Source organism: Onthophagus taurus, chromosome 1, assembly GCF_036711975.1.
Source record: "Onthophagus taurus isolate NC chromosome 1, IU_Otau_3.0, whole genome shotgun sequence".
NCBI classification, from domain to species: domain Eukaryota; kingdom Metazoa; phylum Arthropoda; class Insecta; order Coleoptera; family Scarabaeidae; genus Onthophagus; species Onthophagus taurus.
In genome coordinates, this window is record NC_091966.1 from 7,465,842 (window position 1) to 7,493,524 (window position 27,683).

General features: G+C 31.8%; 1 protein-coding gene and 1 long non-coding RNA gene across 3 annotated transcripts; one reads left to right on the plus strand and one right to left on the minus strand.

The window, feature by feature from the left end:
• The first annotated feature begins 10,633 nt into the window (after positions 1-10,633).
• Positions 10,634-13,074, plus strand: LOC139429837 (uncharacterized). Of its 2 annotated transcripts, none has more exons than XR_011640407.1 (2): positions 10,634-10,900; positions 11,050-13,074. It is a non-coding gene; the product is annotated as an uncharacterized lncRNA (long non-coding RNA). The 2 variants fall into 2 exon arrangements; XR_011640408.1 differs by having other exon boundaries at positions 11,053-13,074.
• An 846-nt stretch (positions 13,075-13,920) lies between these two features.
• On the minus strand, positions 13,921-15,305 carry LOC111414875 (ribosomal protein L7). The gene is made up of 4 exons (XM_023046335.2): positions 15,216-15,305; positions 14,714-15,010; positions 14,134-14,479; positions 13,921-14,077 (listed from the first exon to the last, which is right to left on the minus strand). Exons 1-4 carry the CDS (start codon positions 15,224-15,226, stop codon positions 13,967-13,969), a joined length of 765 nt encoding a protein of 254 aa, XP_022902103.1. The 5' UTR covers positions 15,227-15,305; the 3' UTR covers positions 13,921-13,966.
• Between the last annotated feature and the right edge of the window lie 12,378 nt (positions 15,306-27,683).

Consider the following 27,683-nt stretch of genomic DNA (forward strand, 5'->3'; position numbering starts at 1 on the left):
TGTATATCTAATCTGATTGTGAACGATACTCATCAAATATATATAAACTGTGGGGTAGAATAAAAAAATACAAGAGCATTAATTAAAGTAATAGCTTAATGTCTCGAATTTTATCTCTAACAAATTTAAAAAAATTAAACAAAGACGGGTTCGTTATTTTGTTAGGCTCTTACGATTACTCTATCTTTCTGGTCATAAAAGTCTCTTCTTTTAATATATGATCAATTATCAATTATGATAAAAATATTCAATATTTTGATATAGATCATTTATTTCTTTATTAAAATGTTTGGTTTTATTTTTTTATATCTCACCCTAAAACTGTTTTTTTTCATAGATAAGGTTGACAAATTATTCAGTATTTGACATCAGTTTAGTTTTAAATATTACCCTTTTTTCTTTATTGTGTTAATTTTATTCTAAACCACAGGGTCTTCTAAATCATTGTAAGTTTCATAATTTTGAATACAAAACTTCTAAATTTCAACTTTTGGGTTAATATATTATTATGCTTACATTTAAACACATATAGATTAATTACAGTTTTAATTTTACTTTACCTTCATTTGAAAAATAATACAATATTTATCTCATAATATACAATAGAAATGCCCCCGCATTGATAACTAATTCCTCCATTAAAATCTTCAAAAGAAAATTTTATTTATATTTAAATAAATATATAATTTGTTACTAAGATGAACTTACCTCTTAAACAGTGGTAACCGCAATAGTTTCAAACTTAACTCGGTATTTATCCCACAAATGTCGATAAAGTGTGTTTTTAACAAGAGTTTTAACAACCAAATTGTCTGATTCATTCCCATATTTATTACAATACCATTTAACATAAAATTTTAAGGCGTTTCTTATATTTTCCGCTCGAACCGTCTCTTCCGTTGTTTTGGAATAATATTTCGTTGAAATGTTATATTTTCGCCATAAAACTCTTGGCATATTTTTCAAATTATTATGATTTAACGATAAAGCTCAACTAGAACTTATGACTAATCAGAATTTCGTTAAATTTGGAGTGTTGTGGCAACACCATCAACCGAAGACAAAGTAGTTTAGGGTTTTACCCGGAATTGGTTTTAAAACATTAATGAACGTCATTATTACCGTATAATTACATTTATCATTATAATGTAATATTTATTTATTAAGTAAATCATTTTTTTTGTATTTCTTGTTATTAAGAAATGGTTACACAATTTTATACCCAAAAAACACCAACCTTTATTCACAAAAAAGTATTACAATTAAATCTAAACTAAAAATAAATTACAACTTTACTATTCCCATTGTTTCCATTTTAACACCATACTCGTTCAACAAAATATTCTTTAACAAAACGGTTTTCAACAAATTTATCTCGCGATTAAAGGCATTCCTGTAATGAGTTTGGAAATACATTTTTAAAGCACTTTTGAAATTTGTTTTAACGTTTCTTTCTTGATCCTTCTTTTTCTTAATCTTCCTTTGGTAGTATTTGGTGGGCTTTTTATTCTTTTTAACCACCACCCCAAGAATTTTGGTGATAATAGGCACCGATTTATATTTAACAATGGATTCACATTGATTTTTACACATAAAATTACACATCTTTTGAAGATATAATAATTTAAAGAGACGCTTATTAAGATTTGTGGATTGAAATGTCAACATGTAGGTTATTATAAAAAAGTAAACTCGTTTTCATGTTTATTATATATTGAAAGAAATGAGAATTTTGTGGGAAATTTGAATTGAAGTAAATTTTTAACTTATATAGTATCCGAAGCATCCGGCGTTAGACTTTTGGACCTTTTACAAACTGTCCAAAGTACTTCAAAACACCATCATAAAGCCCAGATCTCAATCTTATTGAAAATTTATGGTCAATACTCAAGAAGAATTTGAAGATATTCTGGAAGGTCAGAAATGGTCCTGATAAATATAGTGAAAATGTATCCTTATAAAATAAGTAATAAAAGGCGTCTTCATCAACCGAATACACCTCACTGGCTAACATTGTAATACAACGTTATTTATACTCAAAAAGCCGAGGTCGCTTGCGGCCGAGGCGTTAGAGCCGATATGATATCGACAGAAACCCGGTCAACGTTATAATAAAGCATAATATATATTCAAAACGCTAAGGTTGCTTGCAGTAGTGTTGATATGCTATCGATACAAAGATGATCAACACTGTAATGAAGCATAATATATATATAAAACGCCGAGGTTGCTTGCGGCCGAGCCGCTGGTGTTGATGTGAGTCACTCGTGAGAGTCGATATATCGACAGAAACTTGGTCAACACTGCAATGAAGCATTATATAAATTGTAAGCACCGAGACGCTGGTGTTGATATGCTAGCAATATGAATGATGACAAGAACTAAATGACTTTTTTACCGCAATCGGCAAAAATGCGACAAAAACAATCAATTCCGATTGCAACCCAACATCGCCGGTGCAAAACGTGCCAATGAATCCTCAATTGTCATTTTTTCTTTTTCCAACCACTAACGAGGAAGTACTACAAATTGTCTACAATCTAAAAAGCAAAACGACACCAGATGTTTTTGGCCTCTCCGTAAAACTGCTAAAACTAATCATACCCTACATTGCTGACGTGATATGTATTATGATCAACAATTCTTTTGCGGATGGAATATTCCAAGACGTTCTTAAAAAGGCACTATTTAGAAAATTACAGACGGGGAAAATCCACACTAACAGCTATGGCACATATTGATTGAATGCATATTCGAAGCTATTGATAAAAGCAGGAAGGTGGAAGCTATTTTCTGTGATTTAAGCAAGGTTTGACACCATGGATCACAAAATATTACTTAGAAAAATGCATTTTTATAGAATTAGAGGTGTCAGTAATAAAGTAATAGAAACATACCTGACAAACAGGATACAATTTGTAGAATGGAAACAACAAAGTTCCACAGAAACTGTAATGAATATAGGTGTCCCACAGGGCTCTATTCTTAGTCCGTTGCTCTATTTAATATACACCAACGATTTGCAGATAAACGTAAACGCCCCTGTCATACTTCAGTACGCGTATTAAAGTTCACGACCAAGATGGAAGATGGCAACAGATGTATAAAATTCCTTGGTATTCTACTGGACCAGAAACTTACCTTTGAAAACCATGTCCAGAATGTCACGGCGAAGCTAAGTAGTGCTGTCTACACCATCCGAATGCTTAGGAAAACTGCAACCTACGAAGCAGCGCATTGTGTTTACGTTTCCTTGTTTCATTTTGTGGCCACATATGGTATATTAATATGAGGGTCATCAACTTCTGCAAGCAAAGAGTTTCTGAAACAAAAAGAAGCTGTAAGGGTGGTTTATAGAATGGGTTACCGGGAAAGTTGCAGGCAAGTATTCCTCAATAATATACTTACCATACCGTGTGAATATATGCTTGCCTGTATTTTGCATGTTCATGGAAGAAAAGATGTGTTAACAAGACGCTCCATTGTTTATGGGCACAATACAAGATATGCGGACAACCTTAGGCCACCAATAATGTAATACCTTCGATGAGCCTAACACTTTATTTTGTATTGTTTAGGCAATAAACTATTATCATTATTATTATTATTATATGAAAATAGTCAACACTGTAATAAAGTATCATATGTATATACAATGTGCCAAGGTGTTAGGGTCGATATGATATCGACAGAAACTTATATACTACACACAAAACGCCAAGGTCATTTATTTTTTTAACACCCTCTGTTAAACACTTCAATTTTTTTCTGAATAATTATTTTGATTTAGAAATCGCAAATTAGTAATTATATGTTAATATTAATAAAGTTGTTAATAATGTATTATTAAGAAAAACTAACCAATAAACAAAAACAGAATAAATAGTAATAATAAAATACTCATAATAGCCACCATTTTGTTGTACACATGCATTAATTCTAGGCCAAAAATTGCATTGTACTCTTTGAAGTGTATCTGGATTACGAAGGGTGTTGGAAACATTTACAGTTCTCTGATTTAGGCCTTCTTCCTTCTTCTAAAATTGCAAAATATTAAACGGGATTCTGAATCAATAGGTAATAAATCTTGTATTTCTTTAATATCAAATGGATGAAGATGTTCTTTTAAAACGTTATGAACAACTGATTTTGGAACCGCCAATTCCACTCCCAGCCGTCTACAACTTATTTTTGGGTTCTTCTACTTTTTCTAGAATTTGCTTTTCAGTTTCTACTGTTTTCGTAGTACGTTTACGTCCACAATCAAAACCCCGTGATTTGGTACTGTGCGGTTAGGAAACATTTCCCTGTACAGGATGGTTCAAATTCAATGTCCGAATAGGCTATCTCGGAAACAAGAGTTAGAAAAAAAGTAGCTTACATGTCTTGATCTCTTTTTTTAAATAAATTCCAATGTCGAAAACCTCAAAGCGCTATCGTCTTTTATTTTTCGCCTAGAAGCCAAAATTGAAAATATCGTAAAACCAGCAAGTGCAATTATCTTGGTTATTATTATAGGTGGAGTATTATAACTAAGACATTATATGGACACTTTTTTACAGAGAATTTGATGACGTAGTCAAAAAAATTTTTTCGGTTTTAGATTTTGAGATATCATTATTTTCGTTTTTTTAAGTGGAAACAACCACTGATTCTCTTATTAAATTTGTTATTTTCTTGTGATTACAAAAATAGACAGGTCTATTTCTTATTGTTTTAGAATAAAGCTAAAAATAACCTTTTTTTTTAGTATCGTGGAAGAAATTAAATTTACAGTTTCCTGTAAATTACGGTATTATATCTAGAAATTAAAAAAAACATATTTCTCCAATCCAAAACAATGTAATCCATTAAATATTCCCGTATTAACAGTTGGTGTAATAAACATAATTATTTCTTTTAAATACAAGAAAAATTATACTCCGTAATTTAAAGCCGAGAAAAACTTAAAATCAAAATAACTCGAAAACGAAAAACGCTAGGTACCAATAACGTTTATCAAAGTCAACTTATTTTTTCGCATATAATTAAAAGGTGCAATAAAAACTATAGCATTCCATTTAAAATAACGAAGTTGTGGTCTACTTCCGGGGGAGCGGAAGTGACCACCATCTTGAAAATACTTTAGATCGAAAGATCGGTATGAACCTCCTATATAAACTAAATTTCAGAAACGTAGATACAATGGAACAGAAATGAAACGGGTGTTGCTGACTTTTTGGCGGACACTGTATACACTGGGTTAATTAATTATCGTAACCCACGTGACCTGTGTAATATTGGCTGCATATCTCAATACGTAGTGGTAGCTTGGATAATTTTAAATTAGTACCCAGATGTTGACAGCTGATCGAACGTTATTGTTGTGTGAGTTTCGGTATTTTCTTTGTTCTTTAACCGTTTCTTGCTGCCTTTATATTTTTCGAAACAGTTCTTTTTAGAACTATCGTTGTTTGTAGCGCTTACTTTAAGCGATAAGTCAATAAACAAATCAAAATAACCACTACTTTCAACATTAATTTCAATCCAAGGGTACACTAAAAATTATTTTAAATAAAAGGACAGAAAGTTAGACATTTTTTTATATTTAAAATATATTTTAAACAGCTTTTAAAGTTAATGAATTGTCGCCATCGTTTTTAGGAACTTTCATCGCGTCAATACCAATCTGTGATATTGGTTGGATATCGTAGAAAAATGAACGCATATGGCGCCATCTGTTGGGGATATTTTAGAATTATTCAGCTAAGAAGCGAACCACTAGAATACAGGTTGGATTGGATTTATATATAAATGCTCCAACCACAGTTTGGAAAGTGTTTGGAGCCACTATGTGGCTCCAATTAACGTTCCGACTGGTTGGGAATCCCTCAGATGCAATTACCTATGGCAATTACACCTGTCAAATAATGCCGGACATTTGAATATCACTGCATCATATGACATGTGAGATTGCATCTGACGAGCTTCCAACAACTTATAAAGTTAGTTGAAACAAAGCTATAATGTCATTATAATCTAATTATTTAATCATACCATTATTACTTTATTATACTCTTACCGAAAAATCACTTTAAAATGACGTTTTCATCTGTCATTCTGAACAAACTTCAACTTTATAAGTTAAAAGTTGAAGTTAGCGGCAAATTTAAAAATATAACCCTTGTTTATAGATATACATAGTTATTCAACCGATGTTAGTTTGTGCACATGATACCCAGATGGCAGGGTAATTTATGTGTCGCCATTCATAAAAATTTAAATTTTACTATACGCGCCCTAACGTATTACTACGAAAAACGTAAAATAAGTTACATATATTTTAGTATTTCTTGCATAGAAAAAAATCGGTAATGTGTCCTTCGAGAATAATACCGAATTGTTGGAGACTATTCGTCGGTAGGTACGGATTTGTAGACGCCAAATTTTTTTAAGTAGGTGTATGAACAGGTTTTATGGGAGGAAACCAACTGCGTTAAATCTTTTTAAGAAGTTTGTTTTAAAGATTATATTTTATATACCGAGTCATTCAAATTGCGACTACCTAATAACTCATAAAACATCAATTTTATCAAAAAAGTTTCAGATAAAACTTTCATCGTATAAAGGCGGAAAGTATTCTGAACGATTTTTATTGCATATTAAAAGCGCCATCAATATTTTTCAATTGTTAAGTATGCTTTTCAAAGGCTACATATTTTTTGATAAGCATGGTGAAAAGTTACCTATAATCCCACAAAATATATTAACTGCCCAACGTCGTTAGTAATTCATTTCACGTAACCAATAAGAATTTTCTAGTAACCAATAAAGCATACTTGTATCTAATAAGAAAATGAAATTGGCTTTTGGATATCATTTTCCTAAAGCTCTTGATGCAAAGACGTCTGTCAAGTTGGCACTACATCTTGCGATTTAAATAAAAAAAACTATTGCATTAATTGTCGTTTAATTAGTTGTAATTTGTCGTAAAGTTTACAAATTTGTCGCGTCCTTTTTTATAAACAATATTTGATATATTGCATTTTTGAGGTAGTGCTAACTTCTTGACAGTGGGAATTTATGGTAAAGAGTGGAGATAACAAAAAACTAATGACGTCATAAATTGTCGCTTAATTTGCTGTAATTTGTGGTAAACTTTACAAATTTGTCCTTTTTTATAAACAATATTAGCTGTACCCCGCGCGCGTTGATACGCCACCAACTAAAATAAATTTGAAGGAAAGAAATGCAATAATTCAAATATTGTTTATAAAAAAGGATGCGACCAATTTGTAAACTTTACGACAAATTACAACTAATTAAGCGACAATTTATGACGTCATTAGTTTTTTGTTGTCTCCACTCTTTACCATAGATTCCCACTGTCAAGTTAGCACTACCTCAAAAATTATTCATAAAAATTACAACAAAATTACACAACAAATTAAGCGGTAATATAATTAATGCATAGTTTTTTTATTCAAATCGCAAGATATAGTGCCAACTTGACAGACGTGATGCAAAGAGCGTATGGGTGAAATTTATGGCAATGTAAAAATCTAAGTACACCGCGTGGGGTACAGCAGAGTCATAAGAAATTACGCGTGAAGAAATATATGGATTATTACAAACAGCAGCTTAAACATTGAATTTCTTGTAGCGCCTTTTTCTCTATTGAAGATCTTACACAAGATAGGATGTTTCTGTCTAGAAATCTTTGTTTGAATAAATTTTGGGCATAATTAGTATCTCTGCCTGCTCCATAAACAAAAGTCATTTTAGTTTTTTCAGCAATCGTGTCCCTTTCCATGCATAATTAAAATAAGCAATAAAGTTACTATTTTACAACATAAGTAATTTGTAATTTGCAATTATAAGTAGTTAGCAGGATTTGTTATGTTTTTTGTTATTATGTATTCATGATTTTCATTATGTTCAGTTAACACAATAAAGTCACCTTAAAAAAGTTCATTAATATACAGGTGTTTCTAAATTAATGCGAAAGATTTCAAAGAGTGATTTTTCAGCAAAAATTAAGGAGAGTCTTTCATATAAGTTTTTGTTCAAAACCTCTTCCCCACCGAGTTACAGTACTCTAAAGTTAGGAAAAAAAATTGTTTTTATTTAATAAATCCATTATGGAGGAATTTAGAAGATTGAAATTTGGCAGATAACTGTTGTTAATAAAAACCCGAAAATGTTATTACAAGAGGCTGAAAAAATCAATCCCATAATAGTTTGCATTAGAACTTTTTAATACGTCTACATTTTTCTATTTAAAAACTTTTTAAAAATTTAAATAGTGGGATTCAATACAGAACTTTTTTGTCTCTTAACATTTTCTCCTAAAATTGTTAGTTTGATCACAAAAAAATAAAAATAATATACAGGCTCAAGTGAATTAATTCAGAGATTGGTTATTATGAGTCAAAGAAGTGAAGTTATGCCAAATTAACAATTAACAAAGTTGCAGATTTTTCCCTTAATTATTATTAGATCAATAACTTGGAGGAGAAGGGGTTTTGAACAAAAAGTTATATGAAAAACACCCCGTAATTTTCGCTGAAAAATCATCCCTTGAAATCTCTCACATCAATTTAGAAACACTCGTTAATAAAATCAGAAATACATACTTCGTTTTTATTTATTTAATTGATTCTAATTAATATTTCTTAATTTTCGTATTTGTATTTTAACCAAAAAATTCTCAACGACGAAATAATAAAGAACGAATTTATATACGTGAAATCGTTTATCCAAACTCGAGTAGTTGCAAAAAAACTTTGTTTATACTACCTACTCGTTTGATATGTGGAGGAACGCTCGGCGCTACCACGTCTGGAATTAAGTCTGCAATAGGACGAACAAAAATCAAAACGCACCATTTAATTAGCAAGGCAATTTTTGGTTCACTGTTATAAAAAAGGACAGATATTTTTTTAAATATTTAGATGTAATGTTTAAAGTAATTAAATATTTTATATGTTAAACAATTTCGTGTTCAATCACATAAATTTAATTAATCTTTTATTCTGAGTATGCAACTTCTACTACAAGTTGGATTTCCAATTTTATTCAATTCATTCATAAATGATGTTTTTCTCGTTTGCCGTTAGAGGCAGCACGAGCTAGAGCAACCCAACTCGACCGGTTGAATAACTATGTATATCTATAAACAAGGATATAACACGAATTAGAATCTATACTTTTTAAATTAAAAGAATGATACTGGTAATAATTGTTATTGCTGTCTCTCATCATTCCCACTATTAATAATAAAATTGTTAGTTTAATTAAATTATTTCAGTATAGACGCTAGTGCCATCTTACGGTGGGATTTCGACATACAATCATTGACTATTTTATACCAGACTGCTAACCGCTACGTAAAAATTGGTAACGCGTAGAGTGTTATTTTTGGATTTGTCCGCTATGGGGGCGCTGGTGGATTTTATAATAATAATGGATATGATTAAGAGATGGCAGCACTATTTTTGATTTATATAATAAAAATTGTTTAGTATTTCTTTTTTAATTAATAAATAAAATTTTATTGTATGAAAACATTATACGTTTTCCGTAAAAACCGGTTGTTTCTACCAGTTTATTTTCATTAAAAAATAATATTAATTTTTAGAGAAATTTTTTCAATACTTTGAACAATTTTACGAGTTGTTCTATCTGATTTCAAGTTAAGTACGTGGGGAAATCCCGAGATAACTAACAGGTTGTTTCCACCAGTTTCTACGGAAAAAGTTGGTAAAGGCGGGCTTAACGTCGCAGGCGGAGTTTATTTTAGTTTATTTGCTTTAAATATCTATAATTATTATTTAAAACTAGTTATTAAACCTAAAATTATTGGTCTTTAATTGTAAACAAGCTTTATTTTTTATTAATATTTTGAAATATTTAGTAATTAGACAAGGGGTTAAAAGGCACGGAAACAAAATATATTAAAAGGTCGAGCTTGAGCGGAGAGTAGAGGATTTCCATTAAAGTCCATCCTAAATAAAATATTGAAACATTTATTATAGTACTTGAGGTAGAGGTACTTCAGATAGAGATACTTGAGGTAGTGATAGAGGTACTTGAGATAGAGATAGAGGTACTTGAGGTAGGGGTACTTGGCTAGAGATACTTCAATGAAGTGGCGAACCAGTTCGCGTATCGTGTAGATCTAGCTTTATACAAGCATATGTTGTATTTTCTAAGAAGAAAACCTTTCGGATGAAGAACGCATCCCTGGAAGAGCTAGAGGTCGAGCTAGAGAGATAAAGATAAATAAATAAATAAACAAAGATAAAATTATTCTTAATTTTTAAAATGTTATTTTCTTTGAAATTAATGTCTTTTTTATATATGACTCTTTATCCAACTCAACGAGGCCTGCATTTTTGTCTCCCATGGTAACAATACGATTTTCTATTTTAATTTTATGATTCAGATTTTTAATGATGCGAAGAATTAATTTAGTATGGAAAGATTTTATGTTGACGTTCTTATTCCCACTCGTTTTCCCTCACTCTTTCGCCTTTATCATCTGGCGAACGTTCCTTATGACCTTCAGTCCAATTTCATCCCTCATCATGTTGACTCAAGTTATTTAATTTTAAAGGAAATTTTAACGTGTTAATTGTAAGTTTAAAAATTTTCTTTCTTTTTTGATTTCTTATATTTAGTTATTATGGTTCTTTCTCTACCGGTTTGGTAATTTGTTTTGTCGTTAATTTTTAACATTTATTTTTAAACACTTTGAAAAACGAGATTTACGATGAATAGAAAAACGCCATTTTAATTTTTTGGATTTTTCAATTTACTCTTCAAGTTTTTTTACATTTCAATTTTTCGTAAACGGAATCTTTTTGAAGAAATACTCTGAAACAATACTCTCTTCACTCTCGATGCTCCTACACCGACGGTAATTATATATATTTTTTATCTGTGTTTTTGTTATATCTAAATGTTCCTTAGTCTTGCCTGAAGAAGAACGATAATCGTTCGAAATCTTCGAAGATAGCACCGAAATAAAATATTTTCATTGTTTATACGACTTTTAATTTTTTTTAGCAGCAAAAAACCATACAACTTACCTGGAAAAAAACCACCAAATCGATAATAGAGGCATCTCCAATAGGCCCCAAGATCAAGAAAACCTTAATTCCTCGGGAAAAATCAAGCAGGTGCCCCAACCTCTATGGTCTGCCCAAAATCCCCTCCCTCAGGAAGGCTGCTCCGGATCGGAGACGGTGTAGGACCGTTTTCCAAGTGGCTGACAAGTGCAGGGCGTCATCTCTCTTGTTGAAGGTACCGTTCTTCTCTATTTCGATGGACTCGCGGATGAGTCTGGTGCTCCAATGTGGAACGTTGGCTATTTCCATATCTGAAGCTGCTAGTTTTCCATATATACATATACATAGAATAATCATGCAAAATAATTTGATATTAAAATAGTATTATTTAAGTGTTTGCCTAACCTATCCTTTGATATGGACTCCCTCAGCTGATAGAATGAGAGTCATTCGGCTTGCGCATACTAATGCTCTGATCTCAATGAGAGTTAGTACTTTCATGGAGGCATTGTCGTTAGCGAGGCTTACAAACCCTCCAGCATGCCTATGAAGTGGGTATATTTGCATCATGGTTATTTTCCACGTGGAATAATAGGATTGATATGCTGTATGCCCAAGCCGAATGACTCCCATTCTGTCAGCGGAGGAGTCGATATTAAAGGATAGGTTCGGCAAACACTTAAATAATACTATTTTAATATTCAATAATTTTGCACGAATTTTCTATTTATATGGTACACTGGCTCAAGATATAGAAGTATTCAATATATTTTCCACGAGGAATTATAATAAAAATTGCATATATACGTATAACTAAAATATTCGTGCAAAATAATTTGATATTAAAATACTATTATTTAAGTGTTTGCCTAATCCACCATTTAAATGACTCCACGTATCTACCGACTGGAAGTCTGGCCCCTAGTTAGAAAAAAAATAATTTTGATTAAATTCGCTATAACTAAAGAACGGTTTAACCGATTTTAATGTTCTATATCTCAAACGAAAGCTTGCGTCTGGCTGAATAATTATGTGTAAAGGATATTGAACACTTCCATATCTGAAGCTGCTTGTTTTCCATATGTATATGTAAATAGAATAATCATACAAAATAATTTGATATTAAAATAGTATTATTTAAGTGTTTGCCTAACCTATCCTTTGATATGGACTCCCCCGATGATAGAATGAGAGTCATTCAGCTTGCGCATACTACATATCAATGCTATTATTCCACGTGGAAAATAACCATGATGCTCTGATCTCAATGAGAGTTAGTACTTTCATGGAGGCATTGTCGTTAGCGAGGCTTCCAAACCCTCCAGCATGCCTATGAAGTGGGTATAGTTGCATCATGGTTATTTTCCACGTGGAATAATTGGATTGATATGCTGTATGCCCAAGCCGAATGACTCTCATTCTGTCAGCGGAAGGAGTCGATATCAAAGGATAGGTTCGGCAAACACTTAAATAATACTACATATTTTAATATTAAGTTATTTTGCATGATTATTCTATTTACATATACATATGGAAAACTAGCAGATTCAGATATGGAAGTGTTCAATATATTTTCCACAAGGAATAATATTTTTAATATTTTAATAATAATATTTTATTTCTCCATTTTACAAAAAAGCATAGAGTGCGTCAATTTAACAATAATTACATTGTGATATAATACAAATTGAATTCAAACATTAAATTGGAAAAACATGTCAATGGTATATATCGGATTTTCCGTGACAATAGCTTTCAGTCTCCTCCGGAATCTTGGAACTGGCAGATTCTTTAAACATGATTCTTCTCTCGTTTGTGCCCATAGTTTAAGCTAGATTTACGCTAAGTTTTCTTTATTTATTCTCGTTTTCCTCACCATTACCGCTAATAAGAATTTTTTATTTTTATTTTAGTACCTAAATTAGTTTATGTAAGTAGTCGTTATTAGAGTATATGCGATAAGATAATTTATAATAATTAGTATTGTAGCGTCTATGTTCGAATATATGCCTTAAATATTGTATTTTTTCTTTAATTTATTTAAATAGATTATATTTATTTATTTCTTTCATAATTTGTTTCAATAGTTGATCCCACGGTTAAGCACGGAGGCCCTAGCGTTTGCTTTACATAACTTTTATTTTATTTAATTTTTTTTTCTTTAATAGATGCGTGCGCCAATTCACGCCATCAAATCACTAAAGAAGTAAAATGTTTATTAGTCCTACTTCATTTTGGTGCGTTTTTAAGATTCTTTCTAAGGAGAATTTTAAATAGTAATGATTGTATCTTAGTAACACCAATGAACTTTATGTATTAATTGTTAGCTATCGACCCTTAAACATTAAACCCTTGAGCAAAGTGAAAGCATTTTATTCCTCGGATAATTAGAGAGATGAAGAAAACTTTTTCAGGTGCTATTTCTTTGATGTCATTTAGATACAGTGTGTATATATATATATATATATATATATATAGGTGACGTCCTTTGAGGTCGGGGCTAATTGATCGTCTCTTTTCTTATTATGACTCTATCTCACTTATCTACATTTATTCTCTTTTTGAGAATAAACAGTGCGTGATGCAATCCAACATATACAGTTGCCGATTTTATACATATGGTTAGCAATCTGGAGTAGTATAATCAATGATACAATCAGTCCCAAGTTCTCCTATCAAAGATCGCTGGGGTGGTTGCATACTTTGTCGGTAGGATCATTAATTAACACACTGTATATGTATGTATGTTATTGCAATGGTAACTAGGTTACTGTTAAATTAGAATTAATATAACTAAAAAAATTGAGCTTTATATTAAACTTCAAAAAGAAACATACAATTTGTAGTAAAAAAATAAAACGATCAAAAATCTTTTTATAACTTATTTATTAACTCAGAAGATAAAAAAACATTACTTAGACCATCCTTCTAAGTAACTCATTAATTTTGTCTTCCCTGTTACCAAAATCACCACCCTCAACATAGTGATTTGTCTTCTTGCGCCATCCTCCAGTAGGTGTATTAAGCTAAAAAAAAAAAAAATAATTATAAACTTTAAAAATATTTTTATTAATATTCTTACCTTGAATGGCCAGAGGAAGTTAGAAGCATACTTGAACTTTGGTCCAACAGTAAAGATTTCATGAATCAAATCTTCAACACAAATGATGTTCGAAGCACCCAATTTATCTTCAATAATTTGATTGCTAGTGATTGGAATACGATGTCCCTTCACTTTCCCAAAACCACGTTTGTAAATCAATTCTCTAACTGATTTCAAATTAGGGTAACCCCAAGTTATGTAAGGTTCGCAAATACGAAGCATGTTAATCGTGGCTTTATTTAATTTAATGAAAACTCCATTGTTGATTTGGCGGAGACGGAAAAGTTGAAGAACTTTCCTTACTTTTGGAGCAACCTTATTGATACTAGAAATAAATAAAAATTAGAATACACTTAATTTAAAACTAGATTCATTTAAATTTAGATTATTGTTGTTAAAGATTAAAAAGCTATAACTAAAAATACAACCTCAAAGTATTCTTTAACAACAAAACATTATGATTTTGGACAGCATGGAAAATAAACAATAATAATTTCATTGCTTATTTTGAAAAATGTCCAATTTTTTCTTATAAATTAACCATAAAAGTTGAACTTACCCTCTGATACGAATTACAAAGGCCAATTTAGCTTCACCAGGAATATAATAATTTCCACGAGTCCTAGCTTGTCTTGCAAGCCTAATTTCGTCCCTTTCTCTCAATCTGTACTCTTTAACATACTCTTCAGCACGTTTAAAGATAAGTTTCCTCTTTTTAATATCATCAGTTTTCTTCTTGATAATCGATTTTTTCAAGCCTTGTTTAATCGCCAAACGCTTCTTACGCCTTTTCAATACGGATTCTGGTACGGCGGGTAATCCCTTTGCCGTTTTAACGGGCTTCGCCTTTTTATCCCTACAAAAATATAAGTTTTTGAGGTTAAGTACGGAAACGTCAACATGTTCCTTAGAATAATGTTTGTTGTGAGGATGAAAAATTTTAAAATATGGTTTGAAACGAAAAGGGGGTGAAGTAAATTAATAAAGGAACTGGTTTAGATATTAATTAAAGTTATAAATATAAAGATGTTTGAAGATTTTTAAGAAAAAAATTTACTTACACGGGCGCCATGATGTGCCTTGTTATAGAAGAACTTTTGTTTGGAGCTAACTTCACACGCGGTCGATCTTGTCAGGGTGACCAACATAAAGTTAGTGAATAAAAAAAGTACCTATATAATTGGTGAATATAGTTAACTATATTATACTTACTACTTACTTTAGTTGTTAATTATTAAAGTAATAATGTAAAAAGTAAGTTTATAGTATTTGGGATTAATTATAAACACAAATTTTTATTAAATACACGGGCTGAAATATAGATGGCGATAGTGTGATAAGTGGTTGATAGTTGACAAATTGTTTATTTTTTTTATTAATTAATTAATTAATTATATTTGAATTAAATTGGGTTATTAAACTACAAAAGTTAAAGTTTATTTAATAAATAATAAATAAGATTGTTTTCAATACATAAAATGTTCACATCAAATACGCATAAAAGGTTTCTCCTATAAATTTAATGGAAAAAGTTATAGCATAATAATACTGTACTTTTATATCTCATTACTTCGTTTAGTTTAGCTTTATTTAAGGTAAGTGGTTAGATATTCTAATTAATTATTTAAATATTAACCGTACGTAAGTAGCTCAGTCAAAGCTAAATCATAAAAAAGTCGTTAAAAGACCACCAACATTTTATTGGTTTTATCTAAAATAATTTCTTTATAAATCTTTAGTAAATTAATTTAGTTTTGCATAATAATTATTGAAAGATCTTTTCATTAATTCATTATTAATCGATTTAATTAACTAATTATAAGTTGTCAATTTTGACGTTTTAATTGTCAAATTTGACACTTATAACTGATGAATTAATTTAAACTGTTTTGCTTAATTAATATCTTTCAGGTACTCCTATTTTTGACTTACAATTAGTAACTGAAAGAAGTAGAGTTGACCATTTGGAAGTTTAAACTGTTGCATCGGACCTGCTTGAACTAATCGTTCAAGCTGCAGGTAAGATAGAGTAAAATATCTTGCCATACAAATGGTATCTGCGTTGGTTTAAAGAAACTCAGACAATCATTCTGTAAACTTATTTTGAAGAAAGAATAACGTCTTAAACTATAGCAAGAACTCAAATCGTAATTTTTAATGAATTTATCAAAGTCGAAAAATTCTTTATTTATGCAGAAGTATATTCAAACGGAGTGTTAGTACTAAATAGACCTTGAATCTTGTTCTTCAAACATGTTTTTTTATCTTTAGAAAGATCAAGTCCATTAAAACAGTCCAAAAAGCAATTTTTGCCTGCATCTTTATTCACTTTTCTTTTCCATAGATTGAGTTTCGAAAAGCTGATATTTTTTCCGTTGATATCAAAAGGGACAAAAGTGTTACTTTAATATGTCATCTTTGTATTCTTCTTCTTTAAGGAAAATAAAAATTTCTTGTCGCAATTCAATGTTCGGGTCTTACACACAGTTTTTTAGGAAAACCTTGGCTTGATTGGACGAGATTTTATAAAATTTATGTCATTTCCCATACATTTTAAAACCTGATTCAGTGCAGAACCTACAATTAAATATTTTATTGCAAGCGTTTTTCTAAGAATAATGCAATGGGTTTGCAGTACATTTCGTGATTTGCTTCGAATAAGCGTCTGTAATCCATCAATACGAACACCAACGCATTTAGGCCAATTCAAATTATTTTCAGATACGAATGTATCAAGAATCTCCAATAGGTCTTGCTTCTTTGCACCTGCAATGATATATTTACAAAACAGGAGGTGCTTTTTAATGTTATTCTATAAATTAATGTTATTCATCTATGAATTATTCATAGCATATCAAATAAGCATCCTTATTATTATCTGTAGCTTCATCTAACTGCAATTTAAATTCGACTTCTTCATTTTTTCAGTTATTTGTCGTTGATATCCTCTATTCATCTACAGCATTCGGCAGAATAAGTTCTTTTGCCATGATGTGAGACTTTTATCTTTTCGCGATTATGCAATTCACCTTGTAAGATGCTAGCAAAGCTTCTTTCGTATTAATGCAGTTTTAAAAAATGTATTTTTTGTTGTTTTATATCTTTTCGCATCCAGGCAAAAAAATACGACGTTTGCCAACCATGCTGTGGTGTTTAGCTTCTAAATGACGCTTCAATTTGCTTGGAAGCATACACTCCATTCCCAAATGTTCGTTGACGTAAAACCAAACTATAAATAAACGTCGTTGTATTTACGACGATTTTGTCAAAGACTTTATCTGCATTATTACTCCTAATATCACAAAACTACCTATTTATCAAATTTATCACTCTTTATTATAAGTATAAGTAGGCTTAAGTTATAAGTTGACTGACTAAAATGCTTGTTTATATACTTTTTCCCCATTTTCCATAATATTCCAAATCTGTCGCGAAGGATCTATGCATCTCGATGTGTTTAGTAATGATATAGCGCGATCGAGAATACCACTTTTATCTTCTTTGATAACTTTGATAATGATGTATTGTTACAAACTTTTTATATATTCTTCAAAGTTTTCTATTTCTGGTGAAAACACTTTTTTGGGAAGAAAACTGTCTTCACTATTTCTAACTTTTTTTCTTCTTATTATTCTAGCGTATTCTGTTGTTGACAGTTATAGTATCTTACATGTTGAACATGTTGACTTATTCCCCTTTATCTAGACGATTCTCCTGTCAACACCATGAACCCCGCTCAATGGCCAATACTTCAGCCTAAAACACTGTGTGGTGTATATCCAGGTTATAAGCTCATTTAAATAACGCTTCGATAAGGTTATTACGTTTTTGATTTGAGTCTTCCACAGTACACGAAATTTGGGCAAATGGGCTGCATGAAAGTCCTAAACAGTTCCTCTATGTGTAAACAAAGAAAGCATAATAAGCATAATAATCACTGGTCTATACAATTTTACCAGCTAATGTGTTACTGCAAGTCAACATAACTAAGATAGATATCTAAACCATTTCTCAAAGTAGTTCCAAAACAAAGGAATCGTAGTAATTTTATCAGAGGCAATCAATTAGTCATTACAGGTGTCTCTTTAGTGACTATTGATGAATCTATTAATGGTTTTGCAATGATACGGAAAGTAATTGCTAAGAGATAGCAACAAAATTTAATTGAATGTTGGCACAACAAATGTTAAACTTATGAAAGTTTCACCTTGCAGTGAGTTTTCAGTTGTGGTGTTGTTCTTAATACTACAGTTTATCAAAATTAGTTTTAATTTGTTATCTTCTTTTTGATGTGTGTACTGAAATTTTTTTCCAAACTTACTTGAAGTAACTGCATGGCAACGATGAATGAGAGCATTATGGCATAAGTTGATCACGAGTTTACCTGCATAAAGAGGTCGAGCTAGGTTCATGCATAAGATGAAAAGAATTCGAGTGTCACAAATAGATGTCCCTTGACAATGCTGCAAAATGCTTTGTTAAACTTATCCATTACATTGGTCCAGAAACTTAGACTTTGATCCGTCAAGAGTGGTACACTAAACGTTAAGGTTACCATTAAAGTTTCTAGGTTTTCTTCAAAATATTCCGTTATTTTTTATGTAGCTGTAATCGCATTAATATATCCCTTCATTGTCTGTTGTCTAAATCATTTATCAATTTCCTTAGATGGTTGATCATTTAATCCAAAGACTAGATTTCGTCTTGTCTTATATTGAGTATGCAAAATACCTTTGTTAGCAACATTTTGTATCGATTTCTTCTACGTTAGATAAGGTTAATTCAGATTTCTTGGAAAAAAGGTGAAGCAATTTCATGGCTTTTTCAAAGAATCGAGTGTATTTTTTTGTTCCTTTGTCGTAAATTGCTTTGCTAATCTTGCCAAATACGTATTCCATTGTTCTGATCCAATAATATACGATTGGAGCTGGGATGCAATCGTCGTTGTTGTTGCAGAATCCATTGTAGGGTTAATTTGCATAGTTGCCGCTAATAGTTACAGTAACTAGTCTTGATGTTCAATACATTCCTGTTCACGATTAATTCTATCTTACGCAACTTTACCAAAAGTTGTACTAATGCTGTTCCATAACCCATAATCAATAAAAGTTTATTCCTTATACATGTTAACAAAGTTGAGTTTGTAGAATAGTAAAAATGTCATGGCTTTATGAAGACATATGTGAGAGTTGAAACAAAAGCTATGTTTATGGTAAATGTATTTAAAATGGCATAAAACTTCCATTAAAAAATTATAATTCCCATTTTTGGTTTAAAAATAGTGGGATGTTGTTAACAGTTTTGCTGGTTGGAATCAGTTTCGACTTTTATCTTTTAAATTGTGAAACTGTGTTCGCAAAGTGCCGCAGCGGTATCTCTCTGCACCCCTATTTCGTCGAATACGCTCGGATGCATACGTGCCTGGAATATCTAATGGAGCTTATTAAAGTGCCCGATAAAACTGTACATATTCCAGCGAGAATTTGGGATTATAAGAGAGACTATTGCTTTCTTTATAACCTCGTTGTTCATAACGACATAGAAACGTAATTAACAAAAAAATAACAAGAATTTCCAACCTATGGGTGCAATTCTACTAACTATTCAGTAACTATCGATTTTAGTTGTATAATAGGTTTGCACTCCCTTTTATAGGAGGGCATTCGGTTACGCTACATATACCGCGCTTATTCCATAATTCCATTAGGAACGGAGAAACACTGTCGGAGAAAATACAATATGTTGGAGGCCGAGACCCGATTTTAATGGCGATATTCGTTGCCATCTGTGACCTATAAAACTCGATTAAAACGGCGTGATAAAATTAAGGTGGGTCTCTGGTGCAAAAAGACAAAATTAATATTGACTTATTCCTGGAGCTGTGACATTACAGCGGATTTCCATTTGTTGTAATAAAATAATTTATGACTGTAGCGGATTTCGCGAAAATATCAATTCAGACGTCGTCGTTCCCGCGACGAGGGCAGTTTAAAATAAAAACGAATGACAAAAGTTTCTTTTCGGCACCCGCCAAGCTGGGGCCCCACGTTCGTATCAACGATGCCACCGGGGGACCGTCACTAATGAAACTTTGAAATATCTCCCGTGTGGCGTTGGGGCCTTCAATTTTCAACGGCGCGAACGCGAGCAGAGCGTTAAATAACCGGGACCTGCCTTCTTCTCGTCCATCAAATATACATGGACGAAGGTAAAGGTAAAAATTTCACGGCTCGACCTACCCGGATCTATTCGCCTTTCGCCCCCGCCCTTAATAAATACATTAATTCTAAAACAGGCTTTGGGTACTTTACTTTGGGTATACTATATTATTCTACTCTTTACTACTTTATTACCAGACTTTAAATGTTTCTGCTACTTTGACATGATGAACATTTTGCAAGTGCAAACATAATATTAAATATCAAACTTAGGAGTTAAATTTAACATAATAATTCTAAAATATATTCGTTTATACAGTAAAACTTTGATATAACGGACCTCGTTAGAACAAACTTCGGATATAACGAACAAAATATTTTTATGTCATACTATTAATATTATTTATTTAACATATTTTACGTACCCTCACATTACGGACTTTTGCACTTACGTACTTCCTTGTACCACTTAGTACGAATGATTTCCAATAGGTGACGTTATAGTTGTATGAATTCGGGGAAGTCCCTGTAACGTTGTATGTTAACGAGTGTTTTTATCAAAGTTTTTATACCGGTTTTAATAAAGCTTACAATGGATGGTAAGCAGAGTAAATTGATTAATGTCTCAAGTCGAAGTAACCCGAAGATTAGATTTTTCAAAAACTACGATTAATACCATTTTGCAAAATAAGGAGAGAATTGTAGATGAAATAAAGAGTGGCACACCAATTAATGCGACGGTTATTAGAAAAATAGATGAAATTACTACAGATATTTAAAGATTATTATTAATGTGGATAGAAAATAAGACAAGTCGGCATATTTCACTAACAATAAGTCAGACAATTATACAAAATAAAGCTCTAAGTTTATTTAATAATTTATGGCCAAGCAAGAGGAAACAACAGAAGATTACATTTCTTGCTAATCATGGTTTGAAAAGTTTAAGGACAGGTCAAATTTACATAACATCAAAGTGGAAGGGGAAGCGGTTGCTGCAGATACTGAAAGTGCAGCTAAATTCGTTGAAGACCTAGAAAGAAAAATGCCTGTAAGAATATTTATCGCTAAAGAAGAAAAGTCTAGGCCAGGTTACAAAGCTGCAAAAGACAGAATAACACTTTTATTGTGCAGTAACGCCTCAGGCACTATGAAAAACTATGATAAGTCTAGCCTTCCTGTTCACTAGAGATCTAACAAGAAAACTTGAGTAACTGCAGTTATTTTTTAAGACTGAGGAAACTGGGTATTGCAAGAAGAATAAGATTCCGCTTAAAATTTTACTATTGACAACGCCCCTGGCCATGCTCAAACATTAAATGAACTGTACTCTGATATTCGCGTGGAATTTTTACCAGAAAATACCACTTCTATACTTCAACTTATAGGTCAGTGTGTAATAGCACCTTTAAATTAAATTATTTAAAGCGAACTTTTAGTCAACGTATAGCGGCAATAGATAATGAAGAAGGCAGAGGCCGTGAGATCTTAGGAACTTTTGGGAAGAGTTTCCACATTTTAAATTATATTAAAATAGTGCGAGATACTTGGAACTATGACAATGAAAACGTCTGTGACTCTACAACCCTAATAATGGGTAACATTGTAAAAATGGCAAAAGAACTAGATCTTGAAGTGGAATCAGAAGATGTAAATGAACACCTTGCTTGGCATGATAGATCTCTAATCAACGAAGATCTGTTAAACCTTGAAACACAAGAAGAAGTCAACCGTGTAGGTAATAATATTGAACCATCTGAAGGTTTCACAACAAAAATACTTCTACAAGCGTTTGAGCACCTTGACAAAGCAATGACTTTTTGAAATATGGTAGTAACTTTGAAAGATGGTAATGGAAACCTAATGTTTATGCTTGCTATAAAGCAATCTAATGAAAAGAAAAGAACTGCCACTCAAAGAACTCTGGATAGCTATTTCCACGTAAAATCTACACCATCAACGTCCTCTTGAAATCATATCCACATCAACACCAAGAAAACGTCGAATGTTAGATTAGACTTAAGATTTATTTTTGTTGTGCACATTTTTGATTACATTTCTAAAATAAAGCTTTATTTTGTGTTTACATCCATTAGCTCTTGTTTTATAAAGGACTTTCGCCATAATGACAGTTGACTGAAAAGTCAGAGTGAAACAATAGTTATGAAGAATACTTCGAAAGTACTGGTTTAAGATGGCTTTTACAAATGAAGAGAAACGAGACATGATAAAACTTTATTATAAATATGACAGAAATACAGTGAGAACTTCGCAAATGTATTTGGAAATGTATCCAGCGAGACGACAACCGGACAGAACGATATTTACAACATTGAATCAATGTTTGGTTGAATACGGAGCTTTTCAGAAACCACGGAGAAAGTACGGTGATAGAATGAATCAGGAAGTTAAAGAAAACATAATAAATGAGGTATAAATTTAAACTTACAAACTGAAAGAAGAATATTTTTATTTATACAAATCAAACGGCAAACTCAATTAAGTACTGTTTTAGATAAGAAATAATAGTTCAAAATCTACGTATGAAATTGCATCAGAATTTGGGGTTCCGCAAACTAGTGTCTGGAGAGAGTTTAAAAGGAATCACTTAAAATGTTATAAAGTAAGCAATATTTCTCCTGAATTTTTAAACAACATAATATGGACTGACGAAAGTACTTTTACAAATTCTGGTGTTTTCAACAGAAACAATGAGCATATTTGGAGCATCAACAATCCTATGCAATTCAGGGAAATTAAGCCCCCTGCTTATAACACTCGAGCAGTGTGTGATTTTCTTGATGCACAATTTCCAAATCGATGGATAGGAAATAATGGAACTAATGGAAATAATGTTTTAGATACATTTTTATGGGGAACTTTGAAGCAAACGTTGTTATTTTAAAAACTAAAACGGCTAGATCCATAAACTTAGTTGAAAAGTGATGAGCTCTAAGATGTGCAACTTTGTCTCCATTTAACTATTTCTGTATCTCTTATGAGATCCCAATGGTGGGGGTCGAATTTGAATTACCCTGTATTATTTTTCATTGATCTAAAATTAGAACTAACACTAGACCTAGAACTAGAAACATTCAGATTTAGCAGTCTTAAGAGACGCACAGCCAAACTCGATCAAGATCTTCATTTAATATTATGAACCTTAAGTCTCAAACTAACAACATTAAAAACACGAATAGAATAAATTACGCTACTTCAAAGTGTGATATAGTAGTTGTTTTCTTATGCGTGACGTCACGAATGGGTCTCCGTACTCCCTTCCTTGTATTAGTCTGTTATATCGACCTTTTACTGCATTTACTTTTTAGCGTTAGTAATTTTAGGATAGTCCAAATTTTCATAAAATTGTCGTTAAGCTTATTTTTTTGTTGAATTTTTGTAGTTTTATTCATTTTTCTGTAAAAAAAATATTAGGGAAAACAAAGCACTTTTAAAAGGTCTATTTGCAAAAAAAGGGGATTTGTGCATTTTCGGTAAAATCAAAACAAAAAAAAATGTGAACTAAATTTTCATTTCGGGAAATTCACCATTCCCTGAAATTTCTGGTTGTCCAGGACACACTCCCGCAAAATCGATGTTCAGGCAAAGGGAATGCCGTTGCACACATCAGACGCTTTAACGGATTTTATATGTATTTTTTAAAAACCATTTTTATGAATGTGTACACTGAAAGGCAATTCGGGCGCATTTTCATTGTCCCGCCGTTTCCGCCTAAAAGCAGTCTCCATTTATTACTTTAATAACATTTGACGTTTATCTTTGCGCCAGTAAAAGGTTTACCTTTCCGCCTCGTTTTTACGTGATCGTTGAATAATTTAATGTTGAGGTGAAATATTGCGGTTGTCGCGCCGTTCCGTTTCGCAAAAACCTTTTTCCCTTATAAAAGTCAAAATAACAAGATTAATAACAACTCGACCAACCTTTGATATTATGTTTTACCCACCACTGCCATGTATTTTGCATTATTGATCAACAAACCGTACCACAATAACCTATCAACGCTAAACATAAAAGATAATGTAATTATGCAAAGAGGAAATTTCAGATTCTCAAACCTTTATCCCATATTCGATGTTTTTTTGATACATGAAAGCATAGAAACGACCTGGATCAAATACAGAATCTGATATAAAAACGTTTTTATGTTATGTAATAGAATTTGAAATTCAATAGATTCAATATTTAAATGACTCAACGCATTTCATTTATTCAACAAAAATCTTTTGGTTAGAAAAGAAAAATATATAATCAAAGGAATGACACTTTTTCTTTAAGGAATCTGGGACACCAAAAATGGGCCACTATACCCCTGTATACACGGATGTAGAGGCCGAGAGAGTTTATTGTGCGATAACATGTGGCGGTGTGGCGACAAAATTGAATCGAGCCGGGGGTCAAAGGTCGCTCTAACACCCCGTTAGGACTTGATACAAGATACGTAAATACACATCCAAAATTTCGCTCAACGGGAATAGCGGGGGAAAGAGAGACACGACCGAGGGCCACATAATGGAAGATCGTCGCTGAAAAGATATTGCCCCTTATCTACTGCGAACAATGAGTACGGCTCCTCTGCCTAGAGAACGGCAGCGGAATGAATAAAAGATTAAGAAAAATATTGGATATGCATAATGGGCATAAAACCCATAGAAATTTCGCCTGGAAGGACGGTTACACGTATATCGTCGAAAAAAATCGTAACAAAGGGTGACGTTTATTTCATTTTTTTGAAATTTAAGATAATTCTTTTTGGGAAGGGTTTTCAGCCGTGTCTAATATAGAGTAAAATTCAGTTTTATGTCGGATAAAATTTTTGAAGTTATAATTCTCTGTGATCTTTTTTACTTTTATAGCTTTTGCTTTTAAATTGAATTCTATAGGGATTTAAAGTTGTATTTACTCTGTGAGAGAGAACTGCGACCAACTTTGCAAGACCGCAAAAGAATTAGACACCGTCCGCGTAAGAAGCTTACTTTGCAATCTTTGAAAGGCCCTTTATGTCGTTTATGAACGGCCTTACTTTTCAATGACGCGTCTGACGGTTGGTTCGTATCTTTACATGTGAGCGATTTTAGCGGTTTGTACACTAGGGTGGTCCTCAAAGCCCTTTTGCCTGGAGATTTCTACTATTTTTCATCTCTTAAAACACGTCCGCAGAAAAACTTAACTCGGAGGAAATAGATCATTTTAAGTGCAACAATTTAAAATTCGAGACATCGCGATAATAATCAGTAATATTTGTTTGTTTTCTTTTTGCTTTCTTTATATTACTTGTTATTGTGGAGGAAACACCGCAAGATGTGCACTTCACGAGTTTCATTTGTGTAGAGGATAGTGGTTTTATTTGTAATAACGTGAGCGTTTTCCCATTTCGCCATGTTTTTCGCAAAAAGTATCCCTTTTATTACGTTGAACCCAATTTGATCCGAATAAAGAGATGATATTTGCCCAGTAAAGATTATTAGATTTTTGATATGATTAAATTTATTTGAAATCTAAATTATTATTTAAATCCAGCTTTCATGGTATCTTTGTTCCATTCCATCTACTTGGTCTATTCTGTATCTTCGGCTTGATCTGGTGAATCTAACAATAACCTGAATATTTAGTTCTTCTTATGTTATAGAATTCCTAATCTGGTCACAAAACGTCACTCCTCTAACTTATCGTCGTGCTCTCATTTCTACACTTTAAACACAAGTTGACATATATTTATTTCTCTAGATAAGATCTTTCAATAAGCCAAGTTGCAAAAATATCTTGCCACTTCACCTTTAGTAGACGAGTTGGCATTGATTTTATTACATTAGGAAGATGATTATATATTCTGGCCGATTGGTACATAGTATTTTTTTTAATACTTACTGTTATGGATATTATCTTACGCATATATAACTTTCCAAAATGTGGATTCCTGTTAAGACAAAATATTTTTTAGATGTGTCTAGTCTCTTAATAATGTTTTGACTACAACTTAATAATCACAAAGATATAGAACGTTAAAGTTGTACTAATGGCCGAGCATTTCTTACCATATACAGTATTACACTACGTTTAAATTCAAACTACGAATATTTCGGAGTTACTTAAACAATGCATAATTAACAAAAATAATAAAATCTTGGTAATATAGCAGTTACGGCTATTTAAAAATTTGTTAAAATGCTTAAAAACTGGTGTTTTTTGTTGAGAACTGCTGATACCATGTTTTTATTGCTGCCAATCCAGTTGATTTGGTTACTTAGCAGCGGACAAGTCATTTAACGTCAAAATTAAACATTTATTATTTAAATTAAATTAACTCTTTATGTCCCAAGAAGTCAAAAATTTGGAAACTTTGTGACAGAATTAAAACGCTATCAAAATACACTCAGTGAAGGCCTTTGGAATCAATTTTAGCAAAATATGACAATCCCCCCATTCCAGGGGGATAGTGGTATTTGAGAGTACCGTCAGGCATTGAAATATATTTTAGTGATGTTGCAGTATACAAAAACTTTTATTGCTAATATGAAAATAATACATTTTTTATTACGTTAGAAAATAAGTAACACTTGCTTTAACTAAATCACATTATGATATTCAGTAAAACAGTTCTTTCTTTCATTACAACATAAATAAACATTACACGCAGTCCATTTTGAGTGGGGTCTGGACTGAATATAGCTTTGGTAGAACATGATCTACATCAATTTTCGTTCCATTCTTTTGCTTCCTTTTTGCGGTGGTCTCTTCTGTTCCATGAAAATTAGAACAAAATTTCACGTACTTACTATCTTTTCATTTGTAATAATTCTAATTCTAATATCTAAATTTAAGATCCGGTAATCATAATCTCCTCTTTTCATTCGTTTATCATCTATCAAATTTTTTGGTGCACCTTTTTTTGTGAGACCTTATTGATCCACAAGCTAAGGTTTTCTCAATTTTCAGTTTTTCCAAAAAACGGATACTTGTAAAAAAGTTATCGAAATAAATCATTCTATTTTTATTCCACTCTTCTTCATTAAGTTGAAGGACAATCCTTTCACCTAATCCATAATTTTTCTTCGGTTTCAGGAGATTTTCCCTGATACACAACAAATTGCTTTATGTACCCTTTCTTATCTGCTAAGCACCAGAGCTTATAACCCTTTTTTATGGGCTTCATGACGTTGAATTGTTTCATACTTGACCTCCCTTTGAAGATTATCATGGATTCATCCATAGCCAACTGCTTAGTTCCATGATGATAACTAGATAACTGACGGTTAAGTGTTTGAAGATACGGACTGATCTTGTATAGTTTATCCGTATTGTTCGTAGGAATAATGCTGTTATCGTTGACATTAACCTGACATTTAACCTGTT

Bases quoted from the DNA above. Each gene is read 5' to 3' on its own strand.
- LOC111414875 (XM_023046335.2), bottom strand. The intron at 14,480-14,713 runs GTAAGTTCAACT...ATTTATTTCTAG, and splicing joins TTTGTAATTCGTATCAGAGG to TATCAATAAGGTTGCTCCAA. The intron at 14,078-14,133 runs GTAAGAATATTA...TTTTTTTTTTAG, and splicing joins ACTTCCTCTGGCCATTCAAG to CTTAATACACCTACTGGAGG.